The sequence below is a fragment of the Phyllostomus discolor genome, chromosome 15 (genome assembly GCF_004126475.2).
Source record: "Phyllostomus discolor isolate MPI-MPIP mPhyDis1 chromosome 15, mPhyDis1.pri.v3, whole genome shotgun sequence".
Taxonomy (NCBI): Eukaryota; Metazoa; Chordata; class Mammalia; order Chiroptera; family Phyllostomidae; genus Phyllostomus; species Phyllostomus discolor.
The window spans coordinates 4836578-4862392 of NC_040917.2; the positions used below are offsets into that span (position 1 = coordinate 4836578).

Sequence of the window (25815 nt, forward strand, 5' to 3'; positions counted from 1 at the left end):
TAATCCGAACCGTCTATTCTCGTGTTCAAAGCCCCAGTAACTGTGCCTCCGAGATCAGAGAAGGAAGAAAGAAGGATGGAACTAACCTACGGTCTTGTCGTTGAATATCTTGGGAAAGCCTCGGTTCGGGTACTTGCCCCGGAGCTGCCACACGTCAAAGAAAGGCTTCCAGTCAATGTAGTCCACCAGCTTCTGCAGGTCATAGTCTTCGAAGACCCGAGTCCCAAGAAACGTGGGCTTCACTGCAGGAGAGACGCATCGACGTCAGCAGCGAAGCAGGCCTGGGCGGAGCGCCCACGCACAGCGCTGCCTGCCGCAGACCTTCCCGGCCAGCTCTCTCCTGCTCAGCTGGCTCCCATGCCGCGCCTCCGTCCTGTTACCAGTGGGAGCTGTTTTCCAAAGAGGGGAACTTTAAATTGTCATGCAGAATGAGTCATTCTGCAGGGAAACTTAAATAAAACCGTTCTCCCATGTAGCCAATGGACTGTATCACCCTTGGAGACTTCCCTCAGCCCTCCCAAGTCCACCCTGCCCAAGAAGACAGACAGACGGGATAATCTTCCCATGTACAAATGAGAATGACGCTGCAATAAAGAGCACTGTAGAAAGACATGAATATAAAGTTTAAAGACATGAAACAACAGTCTATACCACCTACTGCCACATATGCACAGAGCCTTCCTGGACGCCAAGAGCAGCAGTACTGGCCCCCACCCTCAGGCTTGTGAGGGGTCAGGCCAGGGTCCAAAGTGCCAGCTCTACTGCCACTTCCCAGCCCTCCCATCCTCAGTTCCCTGCCCTGTAAATGGTGGGACAGGGGGTGGACAGCAGTCAGAGAGCACGTGCTTTCCCCTCTGGGGGACCGGAAGTCTCAGGAGTGTCTTGCTCTCATCAGATAGTCAAAGTGAGAGGTGAAAGTTCAGGAAAGGCATGAGGAAAGCTTATTTTTAGCTGGAGATCTACCTTTTCATACATGTTCACAGTAACTCTTTCCCATTTATTCCTGGTCATTTTTTTATTATTTAGGATGAGCCCTTCTTTGTTTGGTAACTAGGAGGAAACTATAGGTAGTTTTCTGGTAAAGTTCCCTCGTGCCCGGAAAGGCAGGGGACTGTCTAGCTGCATGTTGGTCTTGAGTAAGCTTGGCTTCCAGAGTTTCTGATCTGTTTAAGGTTTTACCACCAAGGAACTTGAGAAGAGGCCCCCGTCTCCCCTTATTGACTTCCTGCAATGACCCTAAAACGGTGCTGCCTTCAAAAACATGTCTGAAGGCTGGACCTCTAGGCCAATGCCCTTGGGCAGCGGGCCTAGAGGCCTGCAGAGGCCTGCTGGGGGGGGGGGGGGGCAGCAGCCCCCAGAACATTGCCCGCCCCCTGCTGCCTGCAGCCTAGAGCCCTGCGGAGGCCCGTTTCCACCGAGATGCGTTTGCATATTGGACTTGCTTGGAATGAACTTCCCCTGCAAAATTTTTCTAATTTCACAGTGAAAGGTAAAGAGAAAATAATGGTTTGTACCATATGCTGATTTATAGTTTTCAAAGATTCACACATATTATTCTATCCTCCGTTTCCATAAAGTAACTCCCTTTTTACACATCAGAAGATGCTCCAAGTCACACAATGACGCAGAGCCAGGAGCCAAGCTGGGATCAGAACCAGGCTTCCACCTCTCCCTAAACCACGCTCAGCTCAGCGCTTCCAATTTAATGCTCTCAGCTCTGCTGAGCACAAGCAATGAAAGCTGATTTGAGGTGTTACCTTGAAAATAGATTTAATTAACATAACCCCTGTTCACCTGTCTTGGTTTTGCATTTGTATCTCATGCCTCTCTGGGTCTGTCAAAGCATCTTACACATTTTACTCCCTCGTGAACACCTACTTAAGGCAAGAAAGGTGGCTAGAAATACACAAGGAAGGAAACAAAATAAGAGAAATTAAGAGAGAATGAGAGAGTGAACAAGAAACAGGAGAGCCTGCTTTGCTGAAGTGTTTTAAAGGTCTGCTCAATGCGAGGGCGTTTTCAATTTCACACAATCCATGCCTGCACCTGGTCCTGCCCGGGACCCAGGCTGACACAGTGACAGAGCAGCCAGGCAGGTCTCCAGAACTTGCCTCAGGCAAGCACGGCATAGAGGAAAGAGCATGGGGTTCAGAAGGCAGATCAGAGACAGGATCCTACTACTTTCCAAGTTATCACCTCAAACTGTTCCTGCAAAGGAAAGCGGGGTAGCAGCACATTCATTACGGAACTGTGCCCAGCACTCGGGGCTGCGCTGGGTCCCTCTCAGAACAGTGTCTGGGTCTCCACACATGGGACCCGTTCACTTTTATTTCCAGTCATCACTGTCACTCGTCGTCATACTGCACATAATTAAGAGTCTCTAACTGTCTGTCTCATCCTGTAGCCAAGTAAATGCAAACGGCCCTTCAGCCCCCAGTTACCACCGGGAGCCCTTCTCTGCTCCACTGTCAAACGCACCTGGGTGAGGCTCGGACAGCCAGTCAATATGGAAACTGTTTTTTCTAGCTTGACTCAAGGTTAAGTATCTTCTCTCCTAAGAAATAAAGAAGTTATTTAATCAGAGACGCTTAGGTTTTCAGCTGCTACTACAAAAGTATGTCCAAGAAAGCTAGTACATAAGTTGCGCAAGCAAATTCTTTTATTAACGAAAATTCATAGCCTGAAATACTCTTCCTTTCCCATCCAATATGGCTTCACATCAGTACCAGAACATTAGACAATAAAGATTCAATAAATACCTACTAAATATTTTTAAAATTATTTATTTATTTATTTTTAGAAAGAGAGGAAGGGAGGGAGAAATAGAGGGAGAGAAACACAGATGTGCAAGACATACATCAATAGGTTGCCTCTCACACACCCCCAACAGGGGACCTGGCCCACAACCCAGGCATGTACCCTGACTGGGAATAGAACCAATGACCTTTTGGTTCACAGGCTAGCACTGAATCCACTGAGCCACACCAGCCAGGGCAACCTACTAAATATTGATACATAAATATGAGGTGCACCTGCAGCCTGACCAGCAATGTCTCCGGCCTGTACTTTTACAACATGCGGGTGGGGTTAACTGGCCTGCTGTCCACAGCCCAGAGGACTGGCAGGCAGAACTAAGAACTAAGCAACTGTCAACTGTGGGCAAACCCAAGGAGAGGGGAAGCCGACCAGTGTCAGGGGCTAGCCAACCCTCAGAAATACCTGTTTTCTTCATGCTGCTTGTTATCCCAATTCTCACCTGCCTAGCCAACCCCTAAAATGCGCCCCTGCACAAAGCCCAGTAGGAATATAACCAGGAAGAAATACCCCAATGACTTCTAAGGAATAATTATGCCTACTCCCCAGGTGTCCTTGTGGCCCATTGACAGAGGGACAGGAAGCGCCATCCTGCACAGTCAGTGCTGGGCAGTCAGGGAGAGAGGCTTACGGTGGTCCTAACGCCTGCATTTTCTCCACCGCTTCCTCAAGAACAAGGATGTGCAGCGTCATCTCTGCACACTGCTTCAGTTCCCATTTCCCTGCTGGCCGTGAGCTCATGTTTTATTCATTCCCTTAACTCAGGCATCTAGCGCGGCACCTAACACCTCCTGCACACTATCCAACGCTTGTCTGCAGGAATAAAAAAATTAATTTTGACATAACCAAAATTATTGGAAACTCAGACACTGAAGAACTCTGATTTGAATGAGAATAGAGGACTTCTCTAAAATGTTCCTAAACCTTTGCCCTTCTCAAAACAGTGAAGTCACATTAAAAACTGTAGGATCGTTTTATTACCCAGACAAGCCATGGCCTGTTTTTGTGACTTACCTTGAGAGACTCATAATGGTCCTGTCTAATATCTTCATACTCCTCTGTGAGCTCCTCGAAGTACTCCTCTTTCTGATTCTCATCTAATAGTTGAGAACACTGAAAATGCAAGGTCATAGTCAGCAAGAGCCCTAGAGCAGCCTAAAAAGCTGAGACGTGCAACGCTGCTCGGTTCTGGTGACACCTTCTTCAGGAAGCTTTCCCGTGGTGACACCATTTCTTCTCCCTTCACCTGCCTGGCCGTGCAATAGAGTTAGCTTGCTAGGAGGTTCAGATCTTATACCTTCCAATACAAACAAACACCACCACCACAAACTGGCCCCTGGAACATCCTGTCTGATAAGGGTGTCTGTTGGCCTGATGTGGAGCCATGGTGCCCACCAGGCACATTACACTAACAATGTGATGTCAGGGGGGATGTGGCTCATGCTGCACCTGCCTGACCCTGGAGAGGAGGCCCAGGTGACTGATCCCAGTACAAGCCTGGACACCATGGCTCAGGGGAGCCTCCCTGGTTGGCACTGCCCCGCATGTGCTGCTGCATGCCACTAATGGCAGAGTTAAACACTGTCCTTACGACCCCATGGGGAGGGGATACCTGGAAACTCATGCCTGGTCTTTCCTGGATTCTACTCTATGCATGCTTTGTCTTTACTGATTCTAATCTGTATCTTTTCACAGTAATGAACCAAGACTGTGAGTATAATAGTGCTTTGAGTTCTGTGAGTCCTTCCAGCAAGTCACGGAAAGTGAGGGTGGCCTTGGGGACTCACACACAACACACTAGTTGGGCAGTCCTCATCAGTGTTTCAAAGATGCTCTGTTCGTCTCTCCATCCCTGCACTTATCACAGGTGTGGTGTCTGCCTGGGTACCCACTTCCCTTTGTAGAGAACAAACCCTCTGAGGCGGACTGTGTCCCTGTTTGTGGCTTAGTGCCTGGCACGTGCTAGGTGCATCCTCCTGAATGTTTGCAGAAGGAACGAGGCTGATCTTCACGGTCACTCATGAACTTCTGCTGAAATAAGAATGGAAACCTATCATCTGAGAAATGTGAGGCTACTCAGTAAATTGTGCAACTAGGATCAGCTGAATACTCCTCATGCTGATGATTTAAAGTTGGTAGAATGGCTTCACCAAAGCTGAAAGTATATTTACACACACACACAAAGAAATTACTGCTACGGATCACCTCAGTTCAAAAACCACAGCACCACCCCGTCTCTGGATGCTCCGGTAGAATTTCCTAACACATAAAAAAGGGGGAAATTCAACGGCACCACCTGAAATTGAGAAAGTGAGAGTGGATGACAGCCAGAGTGACTACCAGCTCTGAATGTCTAGAATGCTACATGAACTTTCTAGGTATCTCTAATCCCAACCCAACTGCCTGTGAGTTAGTGTAAAACCATACTGCTTTCTGAAGGAACACACCATAATCAGAAAAGGCCTTGGCAGCAGACCTAAAAACAGGCTCCCAAATGCACCGAGTATTTGCTCAGCTTACACGAACCCCACTTCAGTGAAGTCCTCAGCCCAGCAGAACTCAATGACAGTAAGAACGGGGTTTCTGCTCCCAAGCTCCCCCGCATATGCATGCATTCTGCCAGATTTTAAACTCTGAGAAAGCCAAACCCCAACATCCAAAGAACTTGACACGGGTACACTGTGGGGAAGAACCTACTGCTAGTCCGGGGGCACCTCCACACCCCTACAACGCCCCTGTTCGCCGGGCACAGTGACAAGCCCCACCCTGCTCAGTCTGACTTGTCCATGGAAACAAGTTCATGGCCAGTTCTATGGGCTACCCTATGTGGTCCTTCCACCATAAAATCAGTCCACCGTGTGTTTTCACGTCAGCCACTCAGACAGTGCATAGTTCTTTTTCCTCTTTTCCTTTTACTTTTTATGGCAATAGCAGCACAATAAGAGAAAATCTATTGAACATGTATTTTACAATTTAATAATAACTAAATATTGGCACCTTGTTTTTATTTAAAAAAAAAACAAAGTGAAGAAAGGGGCACCCTCAGGTCTAAATATCCAACTACTATGTATGCCCCATTTTGGAATCTCTCAAGTGCACGAGACGGTTACTCAGAGCACGGGCCCGTGCCACGCCCACTGCACTTGATCTGAACTGACAGTCACCCTAACTAGCTGCACCACTGACTCCTGAAATCTGTCACCAGCAATTACCCAAATGACTTCTCATCAGACGCACATTTGAGTACTTTCAAAAGGTGGCTGTCCCACCCTGGCCAGTGTCACTCAGTTGGTTGGAGCATCCTTTGGTGAGCTGAAGGGTTGTGGGTTCGATCCCTGGTCAGGGCACATGCCTGGGTTGCAGGTTTGATCCCAGGTCAGGGTGTGGATTATGGGTGACTGATGTTTCTGTTTCTCCCTCCCTTTCTCTCTAAAATCAATGAAAAGATGGCCTCAGGTAAGGGGGAGAAAAGGGGCCGTTCCTTGCAGTTCAGAAGAGCTGACTGCTGTGGCACCCAGCTGGCCCAAACTGTAAAGAGCACAGACATCTGCGCGCTGGCCTCTGCTGGCTCTCAGGGCTGCCACGCCACTAGCTTTTCAAGGTGGTGAAGGAGTCTGTCCTCAAAATGGAAACAAGGGGCTGGCTCCCTCCCAGCTAAAGGCCTTCCCCTAATGCAGGGGCAGTGGTACCACTGTACTTAAATAGGTCCAACAGCCTGGCCTGCAAATGGAAAATGGGTAGTCATTCGTTAGCACTTCAAAATGACACAAGCCTTAAAAAGAGGCCCACTGGGTACTCAACCAGGGACCTGATATAAGCTCCTTCTGAAGCACAATCCAAAAACAAAATACAAAAAATTATTTTGAAGTTGAGTTATAGAAATACAGTTTATTTACACACTATCTACGACTACATCCATGGCAAATTAAAAAGCTGCAATTGCATAACTCCACACTGACTTAAAGGAGCATCGTTAAATAGTATTAACGGGAGCAGGTTTCACGTGGCCTGGAGCAAGACCAACTGCATCAAACCCCGGACCTGCCGCCTGACGGATGTGTGACCTCGAGGAGTTACTGACCCCTTTGTCCCACTTCCTCATCTCTAAAACAGGGATAATGAAGGTGCCTACCTCATAAGGATTCAACGAGGAACCCAGGTACAGCATTTAGCACAGCCCCTGGTTCACTGTAAGTGTTTAATAATCTCGGCAATTCTAATGTAACTTTCATACACATCAATTCACAGGTCTGAAAGAACTCCTTTGGAAAATGGCTCAGGAAACATGGTCACCCTCGTCCCGGCTGTGGGCTCACGCGGCACCCGCCCCTTGGTAACTCCCCTCCCCTGCAAACTGGGTACGCTGGCTGGATGAGTGGTCTGTGAAGTATGCTCCTTCGAGGAGAATGGGGAGTGGGACAGAGGGTGGAAGGGCGGCTCCTGTTTGTGCCGCTCTGCGTGGCCCATGAGACGTCCCCTGAGAACAAGGCTCCTGCGGCTAAAACTTGGAGACCACTGGACACATGGTCACCCAGCCACCTTCCTGCTACCCTATCCTGTCATTTAGTGGAAATAATAAAAGCTGCAGTGAGAGAAGGTGTTAGGCTTCGCGGATGGAGAAAAGGAGGAAAAAACACTGAGCTAAATTGATGACTGCACTCACTGAGAAAAAAACCTGTCATTCTAGGCTTTGAATATCAAGTGAATGTTTTGGGTTTGTTTTTTTTACAGTTTTAAAAAATTTTACTTGAGAGAGTAGGGAAGGGAGGGAGAAAGAAAGAGAGAGAAAATATCGATGTGGGAGAGAAACACCATGCGGATGCCTTCTACCTTCTGCTGGCACCCTGAGCGGGCAGAGCACAGAGCCCACAGTCCAGGCATGTGCCCTCATCGGGAATCGAACCGGCGACCTTTTGGTTTGTAGGCCAATGCCCGACCAACTGAGCCACACTGGCCAGGGCAAGTGAATGTTTTTTGTCTTAAGTAGGATCATCTGGCCCATTCCAGGATAAATGTTTTTTTGAGCTGGAAACAGGACTTTTAAAAAATTCTACGTTCCTCTAGCTCCGGCACAGAGTTAGGAAATCATACATCCGTGTCTGCACACGTTTCTCAGTGGCCGGGAGCGCTCTCTCTGGGTTGACGTCCAGCTCAGAGGTAGGTGCCTTGGTCCCACCATTCCTGCGCCTCAGACCAGCGCTCCTGCTGCCTGCTCAGTCAGTGGACTTCAAAAGCCCAAGGCACACTCAGCGACCTCCTTCCAGCGACGCACACAATGGTAGAGACACCATCAGAAGCCATAAGCTATTTTTTCACATTTTTAGAACTGGACAAAAATAAACAGACATTGGGTGACACCCCTGACTTGCAGTGCTCTCTGTCCTCCCGTCCCGACACACTGAGCAAGGCGAGCCCCGCACTCACCACCACCACGCTCTTGGACGCGTCCAGGACGTGGATCACGGGCGCACTGTACTTCGGGGCGATTTTAACTGCGGTGTGGGTTCTGGAAACAGAGGTCAGGAGGAAAACACATCCATCAGCGCTGTCAGCTCCCGCTCACCCTTGCTCAGAACTGTCAGAGGCAAGTGTTTCCACGGCACTTTCCAGAGAAAGAGTCAAGGTACTTCCGCGTATTGAGCTTCAAATTTCCCTTGTAGAACAAGAATGACCTTCTTCCACCCTGAGATGGGGAAGACAGGGATCCACTGGCCCAGGCTACAAAGAAATCTGTGACAAGTGAGAAAGCCTCTACCCTCAGCCCTCTGCAGTGGGGGACAAGTCTGCGGCCTTGTGAATCAGCAGCCTGTCTGAACCAAGGGAGCCAACCAGCCCAGGCAATGACACTTGGAGGTCATAAAGGTCAAGTTGAGTTTCTTCCTCCCAATAAGCTGGGGTACCAGCCAGGACTCCTGCAGAACCAGACGCTAGGCAGGACACCACTCTCTGCTGTTGCACGCTGCCCCTGGGGGACACCACCACACTCTGGGTAACCCCACCTTGTTCTTCGCATGTGTGTGTGTGTGTGTATTTATTTCATCAGTATTTAATTGTTTGACCTTTTTTTAAACTTTTTTTATTGTTGTTCAAGTACAGTTGTCTCCATTTCCCCGCCCCCCACTCCCTCCACCCCAACCATCCCCACTTCCCGCCCTTGATCCTGCCCCTCTTCGGTCTGGCCCATGTGTCCTTTATAGATGTTCCTGAAAACCCTTCCTCCTTTCCCCCCCATTCCCCCTCCCACCTCCCCTTTGGTTCCTGTCCATTTGTTCTTAATTTCAATGTCTCTGGTTATATTAAGGAAACTCAGGCCCCAAGTAAACCCAATACCAAATACCACAGAGAGGCAGAAGCAACAAAAATATTTCATAACAACATTGGCTTAGCCCCAAATCCCTATTGCTGAACCTGAAAATGTTAGTACTGGCAAGGAAACACCCTTTAATCCTTAAAATTACCTAATTAAGTAAAGTATAAAACAAACCGCCCTGATTACTGAATGTTTATAGCAACAGCAGAGGCTACATATCTGCTATTTCATTTACTACAAACACAGTGAAGTGGGAACTGACAACGCATTGCCCTCCCTCACAGCAGCATTAAACCAGGGCCCTGGAACCCCACTACAGGGCTGGCGGCCGCGGCCCCAGCCCCAGCCGGTGGGCAGCGCTTGCCACTGTTTCTCCTCCTCCCTGCTGCCCTGCAGCAGCAGCACTCTGCCCCCCGCCAGACATTCCAGATTCTTCCCCTTAGCTGAAATGTCTTTTCATTTGCAACGATGCCCAGAAGATGCTAGTATCTTCTAGAGAGAAGAAAACAAAGATGCAGAACAATAGGTTTAATACAATTCTATTATTTTTAAACACTACCACCCTCAACCAGCCCCAACCAACGAACCTCACATGTGTTTCTGAACAGTTAGAAAGAGCACCAAGAGATACACATCGCAGTGCCAGCACCAGTTATGTGGAGGGGAGGGGGTACTGAAGGTGGGCAGGGAGAGCTCAAATTTTACTTTCATGCCTCTGGATCGTTTGACATGTTCTGACGAATGTGGGTCCCTGAGGTGGTTTTTAAAAACCAAGAGGAAGTTAAAAATGCAGTACATTTGAGAGTTTTTCGTAGGCTTCTCAGGGAAGGCTCTCAAAACTCCTTCAAAATGAGGGAGACAAGGGTATTCCCGGACCTCTTTCTCTCTAAGCACATCTTGGTACATGAATATGAAGCAAAGGACTAAAGCCACAGCCACAAGAACTGAGCCATAAGGGTAAGTTCAGGCCTGAGAGAGACAGGGGAGCTGGGGTGCGGAGCAGCAGGCGCCAGACCATGGCCCTGGAGCAGGAGATCTCCCTGCCTCCTGAGGGCCTGTTTTGTGCCCACTGTGTGTGCAGGGACCAAAGACTTGAAGATTTCCTGTGTATTCCAAGAAAGGGAAGATTTTCAAACAGTAGGAAAGTTACGAAGAAGCAGTTGCTTCCAGTTTCAAAACAGAGGACAGGTCAGACCCTGCTTGCTTCCTCTTCTTCAGACGGTCAGCTCCTGAACACACAAATATAACTCGGTAGAGATTCTGCAGGAAGTTCCTCCAGGAACACTGTTTTAGGCCTGATGCACTTAGGTGGTACTTGTCTTAAAGAGAACCAGTACAATTTTAAAATTTCAAATCAACACAGTTAATATTTATTAAGCATGCAAGGGTTCTCAGCGCAGGTCTGGCCACTCTGTCTGATGGTCCTCTGGACAAGGGCACCGAGAAGCACCTGACGGGCTCCACTGTGTAAGTAAGTATATAAATCAAAAGCAAAGTACTGCTTCCCAACGTAAAACTGACAAAGCTAGATGAGCACAGGCACGAAACCTGAGCTTGCTCGGCCAGCGAGAGCGCTCTTGCTTTGCTGATAAAATAATAAGCCATTGATTCCACTTTCTTCTGGGCTCCCATTCATGCAGGATAGTCCAGCTGGGCAGACTTCTTTCTGAAGTCTGAGGAACTACAGAACACTGGACTCCCTCTTCCCCTTCCCACCAAGGGCAAAGGGCTAGAGGCTGAGTCTGAGTCGCAAACCCACCTCTGCTAAGGCACTCATCAACACTTCTGGTTTAAGTCATCGTCTCCTATACCTGCCACGTGGGCATGATGGTGTTAACCTTGGAAAATTGTCTCTAAAACCCTGAAAAAGAACAGGAACTCCAAACATTTATTTCAGTCATACCCTATCCCAGAATTAATTTAATGTTTTGCATAAATGCTACATGACCAAGATTTCAAACACGATGAGAAAAATGAGAGAAAGGGGAAATTAAGATGCAATCAGGAGTAAAATCGGCACATGAAACCCATTCCATGGAATCCAGAACACGGGCCCGAGTGCTAAGCTTCCCTGTAGTCAGCTCAAAGAGGAAAATCACATTAATTCTGTGAGTCAGCACCTTACTTCTCAACAATTAAAAAAAGAATCAGAAAATTACCTCTAACTTTGAGCAACATGACGTCCTGTTGAATTCTTTATTATTCATAAAAAATAAAATAAATGAAAAAGACATTTTACAGCGATTGGCTTTAAAACAGTTAAAAGCCGAGCGCTAACTGCCAGACTCATGCCCCTGAGAAGCGGTGTGGCTGCCAGGACCAGATTTCCAGCAAAGTCATTTCTAGTTTGTGCTAGCAAAACCGCCTGCATCACACACAGGAGAACATTCAGTTTTCTATTTTCTCACAGCTCCAGATTAAAAGGAGACACTCCGAGCATATTTCCACCACAAGTCTGTATAACCTCTTGAGCTCTCCAAGGACTCGTCCAATAGACATCCTTAAGCCTCCTTTCCAGTGTCTTGGGGAGACGATTCTAATTCTGTGATGCTACCACAGGCCACTAAGGGCCGGAAAAGCCACAGTGTCACAGTGGTGTCACAGGCCCTCAGGGGTCTGCTCTCATGACAACCTGGATGTCCTGAGCTGCCATCTGCTCAAAGGCAGTTAGCGGAGGACAGATCTGGAGTGCTGCCGAGCCCTCAGCAGGCCTCCAGGAGGTAATAATAAGGCTCCCAGAGGGCATCTGAGGCACTCTGGCGCCCTGAAGCTCTAGCACAGCTGCCTCTGCTGGTGGGTGGGTTTCCACACAGATGCAAAAAGCTCCCACCATAAAGGAGAAGACCGATTAAATCAGACTTCATAAACATTAAGGATTTTTGTTATCCAAAAATACCCCTCAGACAGCAAAAGGCAAGCCATATTGGAAGAACATATTTGTAAAATATATTTCTTATAAAGAGCTTGTATGTAATATTAATAAAGAACACATGCAAATCAATAAGAAAAAAGGCAAACTAACCAATTTAAAAAGACTTAAAAAGCACATCCAAATGGTAAAAAAAATGGTCAAAGATATTAAAAAGTATTCAATATCACCAGTCAGCAGAGAAATACAAATGAAAACCACGTCAAGGTATTACATACACACAAAAATGGGTAAAACGGAACGCGATGAGGAACAGCTGCACGCCTCGTGACTGCTGGGGGGAGCTGTGGGGTGGTACAACCACTGTGGGAAACTGCCCGGCAAGACCTGATGCAGATGACCATAGGCGTGCCTTACGATCCAGCAAGTTGACTTTAGGACAGAGATTCAGACACAGCAGCATTCTGTGTAACAGTCCCAAACCGTAAACACCAAGAAATGTCCACCAACAATAGCATGGATAAGAAATAAGACGTTGTATATTATACGATGGACCATTAAACCACAACAGGAAAAACAACTATTATAAAACAAGTGTGGGCCCCAAGCAAAGAAGGGTGCATGTGGCCGGAGACAAGGCTGGGATGCAGGCAAACCCAGCCAATGGTGACAGAGATAGGACAGTGGTTACTGCCATTGGAAAGGAGCCCTGTGAAGTTCCTGGTGCCATTAATGTTCTACTTCTTGAGCTGAGGGTGTTACAGGGTGGGTTCTTTTTTGTACAAATTAATCAGGCTGTGCATCGATGACATATGTGCTTTTCTGCACGACCGTTAGACTTCAGTGAAAGTGCTCACATAAAGAAAAAGGCTTGACGAAGCAAGACTCCAGGTCTCAGACACCCACAGTCACTACTTTTGAGTGGAGTCGGACCTGAGAATCTACAATGAAGTTCTTGAAGGCTGCAGGACAGTCTGCTTTCCAAAGGCTGATCAAGCCCCACGATGGAGAAGGGGACAGTTCCTGGAAGCACTGAGGCTAGCTTTTGTTTTCCAGTGACGTTCCAGAAACTGCAACGGGCATGGAAGGAAACAGAACCAGAAAGGACAGAGCTCATGGAGGTAGAGCACCACAGAGTGGGAAGAAACCTGGGGGGGAGTGGGTCTCAGGTCCCAGCTGTCTGCCTTCAGGTAGGAACACAGTCGTGGTCCCCCAGACAATGAGAACACACCTTCACAATAGCATGAAGAGGCAGTGGGGGATTTCTGGTCTGATATACCAGCTTACGACTGTTAAGAGTCATTTATGACTAATTTTTGCCTATAATGTATCTTGAGAGGCTATGCATGTTGCTTCTGAGTTGTTTTTTTTTTAAACCTCTTTAATCTGGTGACTCTCACTTGGTAAGAGATATAAAAGAATGGACTATTTGGAAATGCTCCACTTTGCACAAGAAATGTGGTTTCCTGATCTTGAACTTCTGAGTGGTGTCCTACCATACAAAACAGTTCTTATTCTGAAAGAAATCAGCATCACATTTACATAACTCAATGCATTTCATTACATTTGCTCATTTATTTATTCTATTTTATAACCATGGTTTTAAAAGGGCATTCTGACAGTGGTCTGCAGATTCTCTTACATTTTCTTTACTAAGCTAATAAACACTCATCCCACAAACACTGGTTACCCAAGACCACGCCCACTGAAACCTCCATCATCAGTGGTCAGGCACATCCCTGGAGAACAATCTGCCACATGTCCTCGTGGGGAAGTCCCTCATGGAACACCAAACCCTGTATTCTGCTGTGAGCAACTACTGAGTCCCCAAGTATGAAAAACATCTACTGGACCAATGACATGTAACACTCCGACTCTCATGAAAATGATCCCTTCAGATCATTAATGTTCATCCGGCAAGGCCATGGAGCCCCGTTTTTGGCTGAACACCGATCTAGATGAGTCTGTGAGGGCATTTGTAGATGTGATTCGCATTAAAACCAGTGGACCCCAAGTGAAGCAGATCACCTTCCACAACGTGGGTAGGCTTCATCCAGTCAGTCAAAGACTGTCCAAGAAACAACGGAGGTGCCCCGAGGAAGGACACCTGCCTCCCGACAGCACCGCCTCGCCAGCTCCGGCCAGGCCTCCAGCCGCCCGCCTTCCCTGAGGAGTCCACACACAGCGGCTCCCACAATCACGAGCCAGTTCCTAACACCAGTCCTCTCCCTCTCCCTGTGTGTGTGTGTGTGCGCGTGTGTGTGCGTGCACTGCATCAACTCCGTGTCTGGAGAACCCTGACTGACATACAGCTTTCTAGTGCAGAAGGAACTCTGCAGTGTCTCTGGCCAGCCTTCCCTACATGCTCGTGGGAAGGTCAAGTTCAAGGCTCCCTCCACTGGGCATCATTTCCTGACAAAGTGAGTGTGTGGGGTACGATGAAAGTGGCATAAAAAGTCTAAACCGCATAATGATTAACACATTTCTCACCAAATATCATTATGATCATGACCCCAGGAAAAATCTGACAAACTGAATAACGATCATGTGACCATATTCGAACTCTTTCCTCTTTAAGTTAAGCCAAAGCTTCCCCCCTTTTAAAAACATCCCAAAGTGAGTGTTTGGTTCCTTCTCGCTTTCTGTCTCCACCACCACAGGTTGGCTGTTCATCAAGGGAACCTGTAATTACTCCACCAGACGCCTGCTTCAGGACCGAGAGTGGCTGAAGTTCATGCCAGGTTGTGCCAAAACACAGCTTCTCCGCTTAGTTTGGTTTTGAGAGAAGCATTCACTACAAGTCGCAGGAACTGAATGGCAGGTGAGAGGGCTGAGGAAAGGGCTCTTACAGCGCGCTCCAAAGGCACTCTTCCTTGCCCAGGCCAAGGCCGGAGAGCGCACGTGCTCCTGTGTAAGGAGCCAACACACTGAGAAGCGTAAGGAACAACAACGCCGGCCCGGCCACCGTCCTCAGACACCGGCACCCCCGAGAGCGTGAAGCGGAGCACAAAGCTCGAGAGCATGACTTACCGTGAAGTGGTCGCCCCTCCAATCAGCAACGGGATCTTTATACCTAATCTCTCCATTTCTTTGGCAACAAATATCATTTCATCCAGGGACGGAGTGATGAGTCCTGACAGGCCAACGATATCTGTTATTTAAAAAAAGAAAAAAAGAACAAATTAGAAGGAGGATGACAGAAAAGGAGGAAAAGTGTGAAGAGTCATTTAAAAAACTTTTGTAATAAAGACCGCAAGATGTAATATGACTCCCCAGTTTCTAACTCTAAGAAATCTTTTCTGACTGGGGGTTTCAATTTATTGCTTGCTTCTGGCAGTAAATGTGATTTGTACCTTCAAGTTGCAATAATGCACTTGCCGCAGTTTCGGTAAGCCATGCAGTAGAATATTTAGGTATGATGGCCCACACTTGAACGTGTCACAGTGCGTCAAGAAACAAACACTACCCACAGAAAAACAGCCTGACATGACCCCGTCCTCCTGTGAGAAAGCTGTCTCCACTCCCGCCCTCCAAGCGGGACGGCAATTCCTTGTTCCCCATTCACCTCTTCAACCTCCGTGAGGAAGGGCACTGCAGCGGCCAGCCCCTGCCAGAGCTGGCATTCACTGCCTGCCTGCCCCACCAGTCCCCACCAGTCCCCACCAATGGGCACTACAGGAGGTGCCCAGAGCCCAGGTGCGCAGTACCTGCTTTGTGGTCAAGAGCTGCTTTCAGTATCTTCTCGCAGGGAGTCATGACTCCTAAATCGATGACTCTGAGGTACAGAAATGGGACGTGAGAAGACTGAAGAGCACACATCAGAGACAAACATGAACATTTTTATTCAGCCATCAAATGCTGCTCTGACGTAAACTGGAATCGCCCTGAAATGCTCACTAAATACTGACAACTATTGAGTACCCAACCAAATACCAGGCACTGTGCTGAGCTTTTAAAGCAGCTTTGTTGATATATAATTCACATCGCATAAAATTCATCCATTTAAAGTATATAGTTCAATAGCTTTTAGCATATCAAAAATATATAATGTGTAATTTGCCCGTTTAACCATTTTTAAGTATTCAATTTAGTGGCAAATCCTGAACCCACTGGCCCCAGGAACTCTGGCTGAGGGAAGGGACCTGACACCTGGGGAGGAAAGAGCGGGTCACACCCACCTTCTGTGTGCCGCCGCCCTGCCCACCACCCCTCTCTCCGTCTCTCCCCACCCTTCCAGCCGCCCCCACCTACATCTCTGCCTCCCTTGGTTTCCCCTCTGTACTCTGAGCTATATACCCTGTGCCTGTTTTCTGGAGGCCTTTTCTTACATACACTATTTTGCCACTTGAGAGATTAAAAAGAACAAAAATGAATGTTATAGAAAAATGTTAATTTTATGATCATATTTCTAAAGTGCTGACATAACAGAGCTGTAAATACAAGCATTTAATTTGGGCTTCTAATTCAGAAAAAAATGTAAGCTGCATTAAATGCTTCTGCAAAAACATCCTACTATTTAAGAATACATATGGCTTAAAATAAATATTAAAGTCCCTTTTACTCTGCAAAAGAAATGTGGTTTCCAGGGGCTGGAGATGGGGAAATGGGGAGATGTTGGCCAAGGGTTACAGACTTCCAGTTAGAAGATGGGTAAGTGTTGGAGACATGATACACATCACTGTGAATATGGTGAACGATGCTGTGTTATATACTTGAAAGAGTTAAAGCAGTGAATCCTAAGTGTTCTCACCACAGAGAGAAATGGAAATTATGTGACATGATGGAGGTGTTAGCTAGAGCTATGGTGGTAATCATATTGCAGTATACAGGTGTATCAAATCAACACCTTGTACACCTTAACTTATGCAATGTATGTCAATGATATGTTAATGACACTGGAAAACCATGTTATATATTTTTTATGTATACACACACACACATATCAAGTAGAAATCCTGAGTGAGGCGTGTAGGAGAGGCAGACCAGTGAACCCTTGGCTTGGACGCAGTCACTCTCCTCACTCAGCTGATCATTGTAACATGATGATACAGTTTAAAAGTATTTCATCCTTGCCTACATTTTGCTTTTTTTTACATGTACTAGGCAGTTATTTTAAGAACTACTGGTTAAAATATAAATACACCTCGTTATTTGTATCACCAAATCCATAGTTTTTAAAGTCCCAGATGTATGGTATCTAATTTTAAATTTTCTGTTGCTATATACTACTATTTCTTATACAATTAAAGAGTGTGCATTATCTGTTGAGTGGGAAAGTCCACATTTATCTTTATACAATTTTTATTAAAGTATATTCTAAAATCTACTTTCATGTAATCAATATTTGATCAATAATATTTAAAAATATTCTAGCCCTGGCCATGTGGTTCAGTTGGTTGGAACACTGTCCTGTGCACCGAAATGCTGCAGGTTCGATCCCCAGTGAGGTCACATACCTAGGCTGCAGGTTCAGTCTCCAGCTGGGGCAAGTGTGGGAGGCAACTGATTGATGTTTCTCTCGCATTGATCTTTCTCTCTCTCTCTCTCTCTCTCTCTCTCTCTCTCAAATCAATTATCATATCCTTGGGTGTGGGTTTTAAAAATATTCTAAACTATTTCTTAGGAGGAATTGAACTAGAATATTAATATTGGATATTACATTTAAAGTAATTTAACTTTATAAATGGAATAAATATTGGAAAGTAAACTGACACAGCACAGAGTCTTGATGCCCTGAGTGTGGCCTGTACTTGCTAACTGTGTGTGTGACCAGGAAGAAATCACTGAACTTCACTGAGCCTTGGTATTATCATCTGTTAAGTGAGAAATACAATAACTGAGGCAGGCAGAGCAGAATCAGAATCATTAAAATTTTTTTTAAAGAATGAAAGAAAAGGAAAAGAAAAAATCAGGAAAAGATAAAAATTAATTCTATAAAAGCACTGTAGTTCTGATTGATGTAGCTTGGCTGGGTGTCGTCCCACAGAGCAAAAGGTTGTAGGTTAGATTCCCAGTCAGGGCACATGCCTGGGTTGAGGTTCGGTCCCTAGTTGGGGTACGTACAAGAGGCAACTAATTGATGTTTCTGTCTCACATCAGTGTTTCTCCCTCTTTCTCCCTCCCTTACCCCCTCTAAAATTAAATAAATAAATATATAAAAATCTTTAAAAACACTATACAATTTCTAGGTCAGGGCACATGCCTAGGTTGCCAGTTCAGTCAGTGGTCTGGGTGCACGCAATCCCTGGTCTGGGAATGCACAATACCCAGTCTGGGCGCACACAGGAGGTAGCCAATCAATGCTTCTCTTCTGCATCCATGTTTCTCTCTCTCCCTTCCTCTCTCTCTAAAAGCAATTTTTTAAAAATGTCCTTGGTAGAGGATTAAAGAAAAAAAAAGCCCTATACGAATGGTGAAGGGGTAAACAAATGTCAGCAGTAACAGACTGTAGGTGGACACACCCTTCGATCTATTCGGATTCTCAAACCCTGCTGCGTTGCAAACAACCATGTGAACAGGGCAGGAGATGCCGCCTTGCACAACTCAGGCCTCGGGCCTCTGGAAAGTACAAATGGCAAAATACGTCTGGCTTGGGAGTAAGCAGCCTTGTTTCCAAAGGAACTGTTTGCAAGTGTACCAAAAAGCAAGTATTGTGACTGACTGCGGGACTGACGAGCGCTGAACTAAATACTGAAAACACTGTTCAGAATCACGTCACTACGTCGTCTGCACTGACAGAAATGCCTTCCCTCCGTGGACGTCATTGTTCCCCTGCCCTTCGTCGTCGTCTCCTAATCGAAATGGCATGTGGCCTTCTGCCTGACTCAGTGCTTCCCGAATAGTTATTCTTTTAATCTCAATAAATGCTTGTTGCCTCTCACTCAGAAAGGCCTTTATTTTTTTTTAGGTTAATAGCATCATAGTCTCTATTGTATCATCTCCATGAAAAATGTGTTTCTGTCTAGACAGCACTATCACTGGTAGTCCTCTTTATAGTTTTCCTCCCACAAAGAAAAATTTTTTTTGTCATTTCATGAGATTCACTGAGTCCATGACAAAGAACCAGGAACAAGAAAGGTGAATTAGGACTTGGTACTGGATGGTTAACTAGGCTCACTCACGAGCTGGGTGATTCACCCAAGCAGCACAAGCAGGTTTAACTACCTAAGGCACATCTCCAGAGCAATTTCTACTAGCTGATGCAAAATCAAACTCACCAATGCCAAGAGTCCACTGTTACAAGACGCAAGACCCAAAGAGGTGTTTGACCTGATAGAAAAGTTTGCATATACACTTATGTTTTGGTAAAAGGAATAATTAAAGTTTCATCAGAAGATGTTTCCCTAATTAGACTTGCTAGCAGAGACAAGCAGACCTTCAATGCACAAGTCAGAGAGCAGGCTGTGCTGGCGGAAGCCTGGGGCAGTGAGCAGGCTTTCGCTAGGGCTGCCGCTCTGGAGAAATGCCACTGCTCCCCCAAGTCTCTAAAAACATCGTTACTGGAGGGAAAACATTCCTAGTAGGATTCTCTCAGCTACTTATCCATTTTTCAACATAAAATTGATAAACACAGGACAACAGGATCTCAAGAATGCTTTACGAAGTTTAGCTACAAGTCACCTTTTCAAGAGTTCTGATCCCATTCACAGTTGAATATGTACCTGGCCATTAAGCCTAATCAACAGTAAACTCCTCGCATGGAGTCAAGTCAACCAAACCAGTACAATGCGTGGCACACAGCAGATGATCTACAAACTCTTAATTAGCTGAATCAGATTTTAACTAATAGTGATAAAATCAAAACCAACAACATCAAATTTGAAAAGATGACATAAAGCAGAAACATCTTACAGGTTTTAGGAAGCAAAAACTTTATTCAAATATTTATTCTATAGGCAAAACCTTATTACAACAACCCCAATCATCTCTCCAATGTATTTATCTTTTTAAAAGATAATAAATACATTCTGAGGAATAGTCCTCCGCATTTTCAGGACCAGGAGAGAAGGCTATGTGTTGACAGTGAGCAGGCAGGCAAACACAATTACTTGTGAGGATGGAGGGGAACGGCACCATCCTGAGCTGGTTCCCCGACCCCCAGCCTTCCTGAGTGCTCCTTAGTCACACTCAATCAGCCTTGAACGCAGAGACGGAGAGACACGCTGAGAGCAGAGAGGGGCTCTACGGATAACTGTCACCTGAGAGGGAACTCTAAGGGGCACAGCTGCAGCGGCAGCGCGACTCCCTTCTCTGCAGAGAAAAGAGCACACTGGAAAGCAGTCCGTGGCTCCCAAGGACTGTTGGTTGGACATGGACCAGAGAAGACATTAGGTAGTTACATTAGGCTTTTGACTATAAAGAATATGTTAAAACTGGAGCAAAACATACACCTACTAAAAGGTCATCACCACTCACAAGGACATACATAACCTTGTGCTGAATATTTATTCGCTATGATGAGATATGTCAGAAATGGATTTTACTTGTATACATTCTAAAATCAAGCTTCATCATTACTAACAAGCATGTGTGGTCCTGTTTAAGCAGAAAAAAGAGAAAATTGTCCAGCCAAAGCCTTCTTATAAAACTCCAATTAGCCAATCTCATAAGATCTCAGTTCTAAAACATGGCAGTTCATTGAGAACAAGAAAATATGCTGCGTGCCGCTGGCCACAGGTAGGAGCCCAGTGTTCTGGTTACTAGAGTCTCTGGTTTAAGGTCAATTCTCAAGAAGCCTCTTGGGTGTTTTGCCCCTGCTTGAGTAGTTTTTTTTCCTTTTCTTTTTGTCCTTACTGAACATACAACAGATTAAATAATTACTAATTTGTATCAGTTAGAAAGGTGTATTCAATGTAGAAAATTTGAAAACACAGTAAAAAAAAAAACTAAAAATAGCCTCTAACATTCTATGCCACCCCCTCCCACCCACCAAAGAATTCTCCTGGCAATACTTCTAATTTTAAGTAAGAAAGCAGTTGGAAGTGGTGAGACTTCACTTACCTAAAATTATTGCAGCTGAGAACCACTCCAACGATGTTCTTGCCTATGTCGTGCACGTCCCCCTTCACGGTGGCCAACACGATGGTGCCGTGGTAAGGGTCCTAGGGAGGGAGATAAGCCCCTGAACGCTGCTGCAATCACTTTAGAGCAGATCACCTGGTTCTCTACGGCCTGACTGGCGCAGGCCCAGGAAGCAATTTAATGCAACTAAGACAACCTCCAAGACAGACCCAGAACCCAAGCCGTGTGCTCTGCAGGCAGGAAGCTACAAGCCTGAGCAGCTCAAAGGTGGCTTGCCTATTCGGTTAGCCTAGGGAGCTTCAACCAAGATCATGGGTTCCACACCTTATAGAGCAGCTTAGGTTCAAATACAAAACAGTCCCGTAGCTGAAGGCCATATCCTTAACTCCCAAAACTGTGTGACAATTTTCACAGTTGGCAGTGAGCGGACAGGACAAGCCAGTGAGCAGCACATGTCCCATCAGTCTGAACCCCAAGCAGCCCCTCGGGGCGGGGGGGGACCATCTGATTATCTCCTTGCAGCTTCAACACTGTTGTTCCATGCCCCACTGGCACCCTTCCCTTGAAAACAAAGGCATGCAAGGCAAGCAAGATTTTTATAAACACTACGTTTGTCTGGGTCATTCACAAACTCAGGTCACTTTAGGAGTTCGGCTCTGAGGGGCCAACGTGGACTGAGCTTCCCCAGGAGCTAAGCTTAGTGTCTCCTGTGGTGGTGCAGCCACAGAACCTACTGAATCCACAGGCAGTGCCAGGACATGACCAGTATACAGGGGGTACTCAGTTAACAGGTTTCCCAAACCAAACACCACTCAGTAGCTCAAGGGCAGGGACCGATTACAGTGTCTACTGTAGCACCTAGCACCTAGCAGGAGCTCTGTAAATGGTAACAGATGAATGAATGAATAAATGAACTGATTTTGTCTTGAAATCATAGGCTTTGTTTGAAAAATTACATTCTTATTACAAGTTTCATACAGCCACACTCAAGGGCAAATCCCAGGGTATTCTGATACTTGGTAAAAGAAATTGCTTCTCTCTGTTAGCTTCGATGACAAACACAGCCAAGCCCCACAGTCCCTGCCCCACTCCAGTGAGAGTCTCAGGCCAGTTCCTCACAGGGAGCACAGGCCTGGGCAAATGACTTGCCTCTTCTTCCACTGCGCCAGAGAGCACTCTATTTTTTTCTCTTTCTTTTTCCATGAAGGGAATAAGGTGGCCCACAGCCTTCTTCATGACCCGAGCTGACTTTATAACCTGGGAAAACACACAGAGTCAGGCATCTTTGTCAAACCACCCGTACAGTTGCTGGTGGACTGGTGCCCACGTTCGACAGTGGGCAGGGCCAGGAACGAGTCCCGTGGGGAGAGCCCATGAATGACCACCACAGGGGGAAAATAGGTGAGAGACCAAACTCGGCCACTCCTGTCCTCTGAGCTTTGCACATTATCTTTTCTCACCGCCAAGGCCCTCCACCGTTCTCCAAGCTCCAAGTTCCTCCACCATGAGCTCCTTCTCAGCCTTCTCTTCACAACCCCCAGCATTATAATTCACTTAGAATTAAGGTTTATGCTATGGGAGAACAGGGACTTTTACAAAATCCATCAAGGTGTGATGAAAGTCATGGAGGGAAGTATGATAAGAAATAGGATGTCTGCACAGTGTCAAGGTTTCTCCCTACAAGTAAATTTCCAGTGAAGAAACCTTGCAGACACCGTTAACCAAATGATCCAAATTAACATCACCAGTAACGAGAGGGCAACTTCATGAGCCTCCTGCCATGACACCCAGAGAAGGGAACTACATCACTTTGTGTTAGGCTTGCCAAAAGTGAGAAAACTTCAGACCAACTCAAACTGAGGGACTGTCTACATAATAACTGTACTGGACTCTTCGAAAGTCACGGTCATAAGAGGAACTGTCAGAGAAGGCAGGATAAAAGGAAAGCAGGATCATCCTAGAACAAAAAGGAAACTGAAGTAGAAAAACTGGTGAAACCTCATTAGGGTCTTTGTTTGACGGTGCTACGCCAACGCTAACTTCCCGGTTCTGATAACTGCACGACAGTCAAGCAAGAATGTTAACATCAGGGGAAGAAGTTGGGTGACGGATAGAGAGGCACTTCTTAAATTACACTTGTCTATAGGTCAGAAGTTCACACAAACGTGAAAAGTTGAAGATAAGTCAAATCATGAAAAAGCAAGACTGAGGGACCTGCCCGGACTGCAGGGGACCAAGGATGGGGCGACAGAAGGCCCCCCTCCGCAGTGCATGCGGGAGTGTGAAACTGTGTCCGTAAACGTGTGCGGGTTAGGGTGTGTTAATTATACAACAATAAACCTGTTAAAAAAAGGATGAATGTTATGAAAGAAAATGGGTGATTAACAATAAAGAACAAGTGATTAAAAAAAAAGAAAGGTGCTTTAATTTTTTTGCAGGCCCCTGCCCCAAACCCAGACGGCTCAACAAGTACTTGTGGTTAGCAGCTGCTCCAAATCAAAATGAGAGTTCAGGTTTTACTCAAAACATATTTAATGTATATCACTATTTAAAATGATAATGACTTTTTCAAAATATGCACCCTAAAAGATGAATTTTGGTTGGTCAAATCCAACGTTACTAACATGAACTTTGCATTAACCTTGGGTTTTATTTTAACATGGGTTTGAGGTAGCTGTTGGGGAGAAGAAGCGGCACACAAGGTCAGACATGGAGATTACAAGTTAAGAATTTCCACATGACCTGTGACCTCCACATTTATTTAGAGAAAAACTGAACAGACCTCAATGCCCATGAGCTCTTTTCAAAATTACAACCTAAGAAATATATCCAAATGCTATTTATTAGAAGACAAAGTCTTTTTCTTTCCACTGTGAAAACACCGCGCCCCCTCCCCCCATCTTTTGCCAACCTGAGGTAGAAACATTTTTCCAGCTCCAAAAAGATCACCGACAACTTTCATGCCATTCATCAGAGGTCCTTCGATTATGTTCAGAGGTCGGGGGTATTTTTCCTGGTTTAACCTGGCTTCCTCAGTATCCTCAATAATATGTTTTTCAATGCCCTGCAAAAAAAAAGGGGGTGGGGGATCACATAAAACAGTGGCTTAAGTCTAAACAGCCAACAAAGAATGAATCAGGAAATGCTTAAGAGTACAGGTTTTGGAGTCAGACGGCATGGTTCAATCCTGGTTTCCACCACCAGTTCAGGGGATTCATTAAGCCTCAGTTTCCTCAACCACAACATCACATAGCACCTGCCTCATCTGGTCACACTGAGGATTAAACCAGACACCTATAAGAAGTGCCTGGGGGCTTTACTGACATGAAGTAAGTACTCAGTAAAAGCGAGCCATGAGTGAGAGAAAGAGCCCTAATAAGTAAAGTTCAAGTTCATACATGTCTTATCCCAGTGGTTTAACAGATTTTACAGTAGTAAGTTCTCCTACGAAATCAGCATTTCTCACCACAGGACTAGGGGCTACAGAAGAAAGACAGTGGGCAGGACCCACGGGTGACATTCGAGCCCACAGAGCCTCCACCAACTTATCCAGCTTCAGTGATCAAGCCCTGTCCTCCAGCGTCCCCTCGTTCAAGGATCCTTGGCTGTGGCTGACTAGTTCCACAACCCTACATGTGTGAATCTCAAGAAGTTAGAAGTTAAAATTCTATAGCCAAAAACAAGAGAAGAGAACTCTGAAATTCCCCAGATTCACACATGAGGAAACTGAAGCCAGAAATTACCCTGACTGACATGACAGTTACCAGCAGAAGGGCCAGGACTTGCTTTCGGATCGAACCACAGCAATGGGTACAGGAGAACATTTCTCAAGCTTGGTACTGACATTTCAGGCTGGATGATTCTTTGTCACGCAGGCCTGTCCTGTGCACTGTGGGATGTTTAGCAGCATTCGTGGCCATGGGATCCGGGAACACTTCCCACCCCAGTTGTGACAACCAAAACTGTCTCTGGACACTGCGAAATGTGCCCAAGGTGGGGGATGGGGTGGGGAGGGGGGTCCAGGGAGTCTCCTTTGCCATCAGCTCCTCCCCTACAGCAACAACATCAGATGAGGATGGGCCGAGCCCCACCCCCAACTAGCGCAGGACCCACAGCTCACCTTCACAAGGGCATACTCCAGGCGCTCTTCCACGGGGCCATCCCTCCACTCGTCCGTCTGGATGACCTTCTTCCCGCCTGCGCCATGAGTCTTAAACGAAATTAGGACAGAGACAAACACAACAGGTCTTTACTGAACTATTTGGCAGCAAAAACTAGGCCTTATCCTTCTTTTATGCTTCCAGCCCCTAGTAGTATATCCCGAATGACTTAGGATCTCCATAAGTGTTTGAGGGAAGCAGAAATCTTTCAGGATTTGAACTTTTAGCAGAGGGACAAAGTGAGGTTCCATATTTTCTTCTCTCCTAAAAGATAACCTAGGACTAAAGATTTCCAGGAGGGTCCAAGAAGTTCTACCCCACACCTGACGAGCTTGCAGCGCTCTCAACGGTGAGCACCACCACCCACAGGTATGTGCAGAGGGACTGTAACGACACTGAGTCGGACAGGTGCTGCCAGGGCGTTGCCTTGTCGGGAGGGAGGTGGAAAGGCCGGCTACAAGAGAAAGCGTGTGCTGCAGGCTGAAGGAGCAGACAACACACTGCACCAGGGACTCTGAGGAAGGCGTGACCATCACAGACTGGGGTGGAGAGAGGCTCTGAAGAAGCTGACAGCTCCGGCAAAGGGACAGATGTGCAATGATCAGAGCACACGGGCCAATGGCACTACTACACCTAATCTG

General features: G+C 46.3%; 1 protein-coding gene across 2 annotated transcripts in view; it reads right to left on the bottom strand.

Moving 5' to 3' along the window:
* MTR (5-methyltetrahydrofolate-homocysteine methyltransferase) overlaps positions 1-25815 on the bottom strand; it is a 91710-nt gene that overhangs the window by 8334 nt on the left and 57561 nt on the right. For both annotated transcript variants that reach the window (XM_028531218.2, XM_028531219.2), the window contains exons 19-28: positions 25135-25224; positions 23926-24078; positions 22164-22271; positions 20994-21094; positions 15701-15768; positions 15024-15144; positions 8239-8320; positions 3829-3927; positions 2479-2554; positions 87-242 (exon numbers count right to left, since the gene is read on the bottom strand). In XM_028531218.2, coding sequence (XP_028387019.1) covers positions 87-242; positions 2479-2554; positions 3829-3927; positions 8239-8320; positions 15024-15144; positions 15701-15768; positions 20994-21094; positions 22164-22271; positions 23926-24078; positions 25135-25224 — 1054 coding nt within the window. The remainder of the gene's footprint in view (positions 1-86; positions 243-2478; positions 2555-3828; positions 3928-8238; positions 8321-15023; positions 15145-15700; positions 15769-20993; positions 21095-22163; positions 22272-23925; positions 24079-25134; positions 25225-25815) is intronic.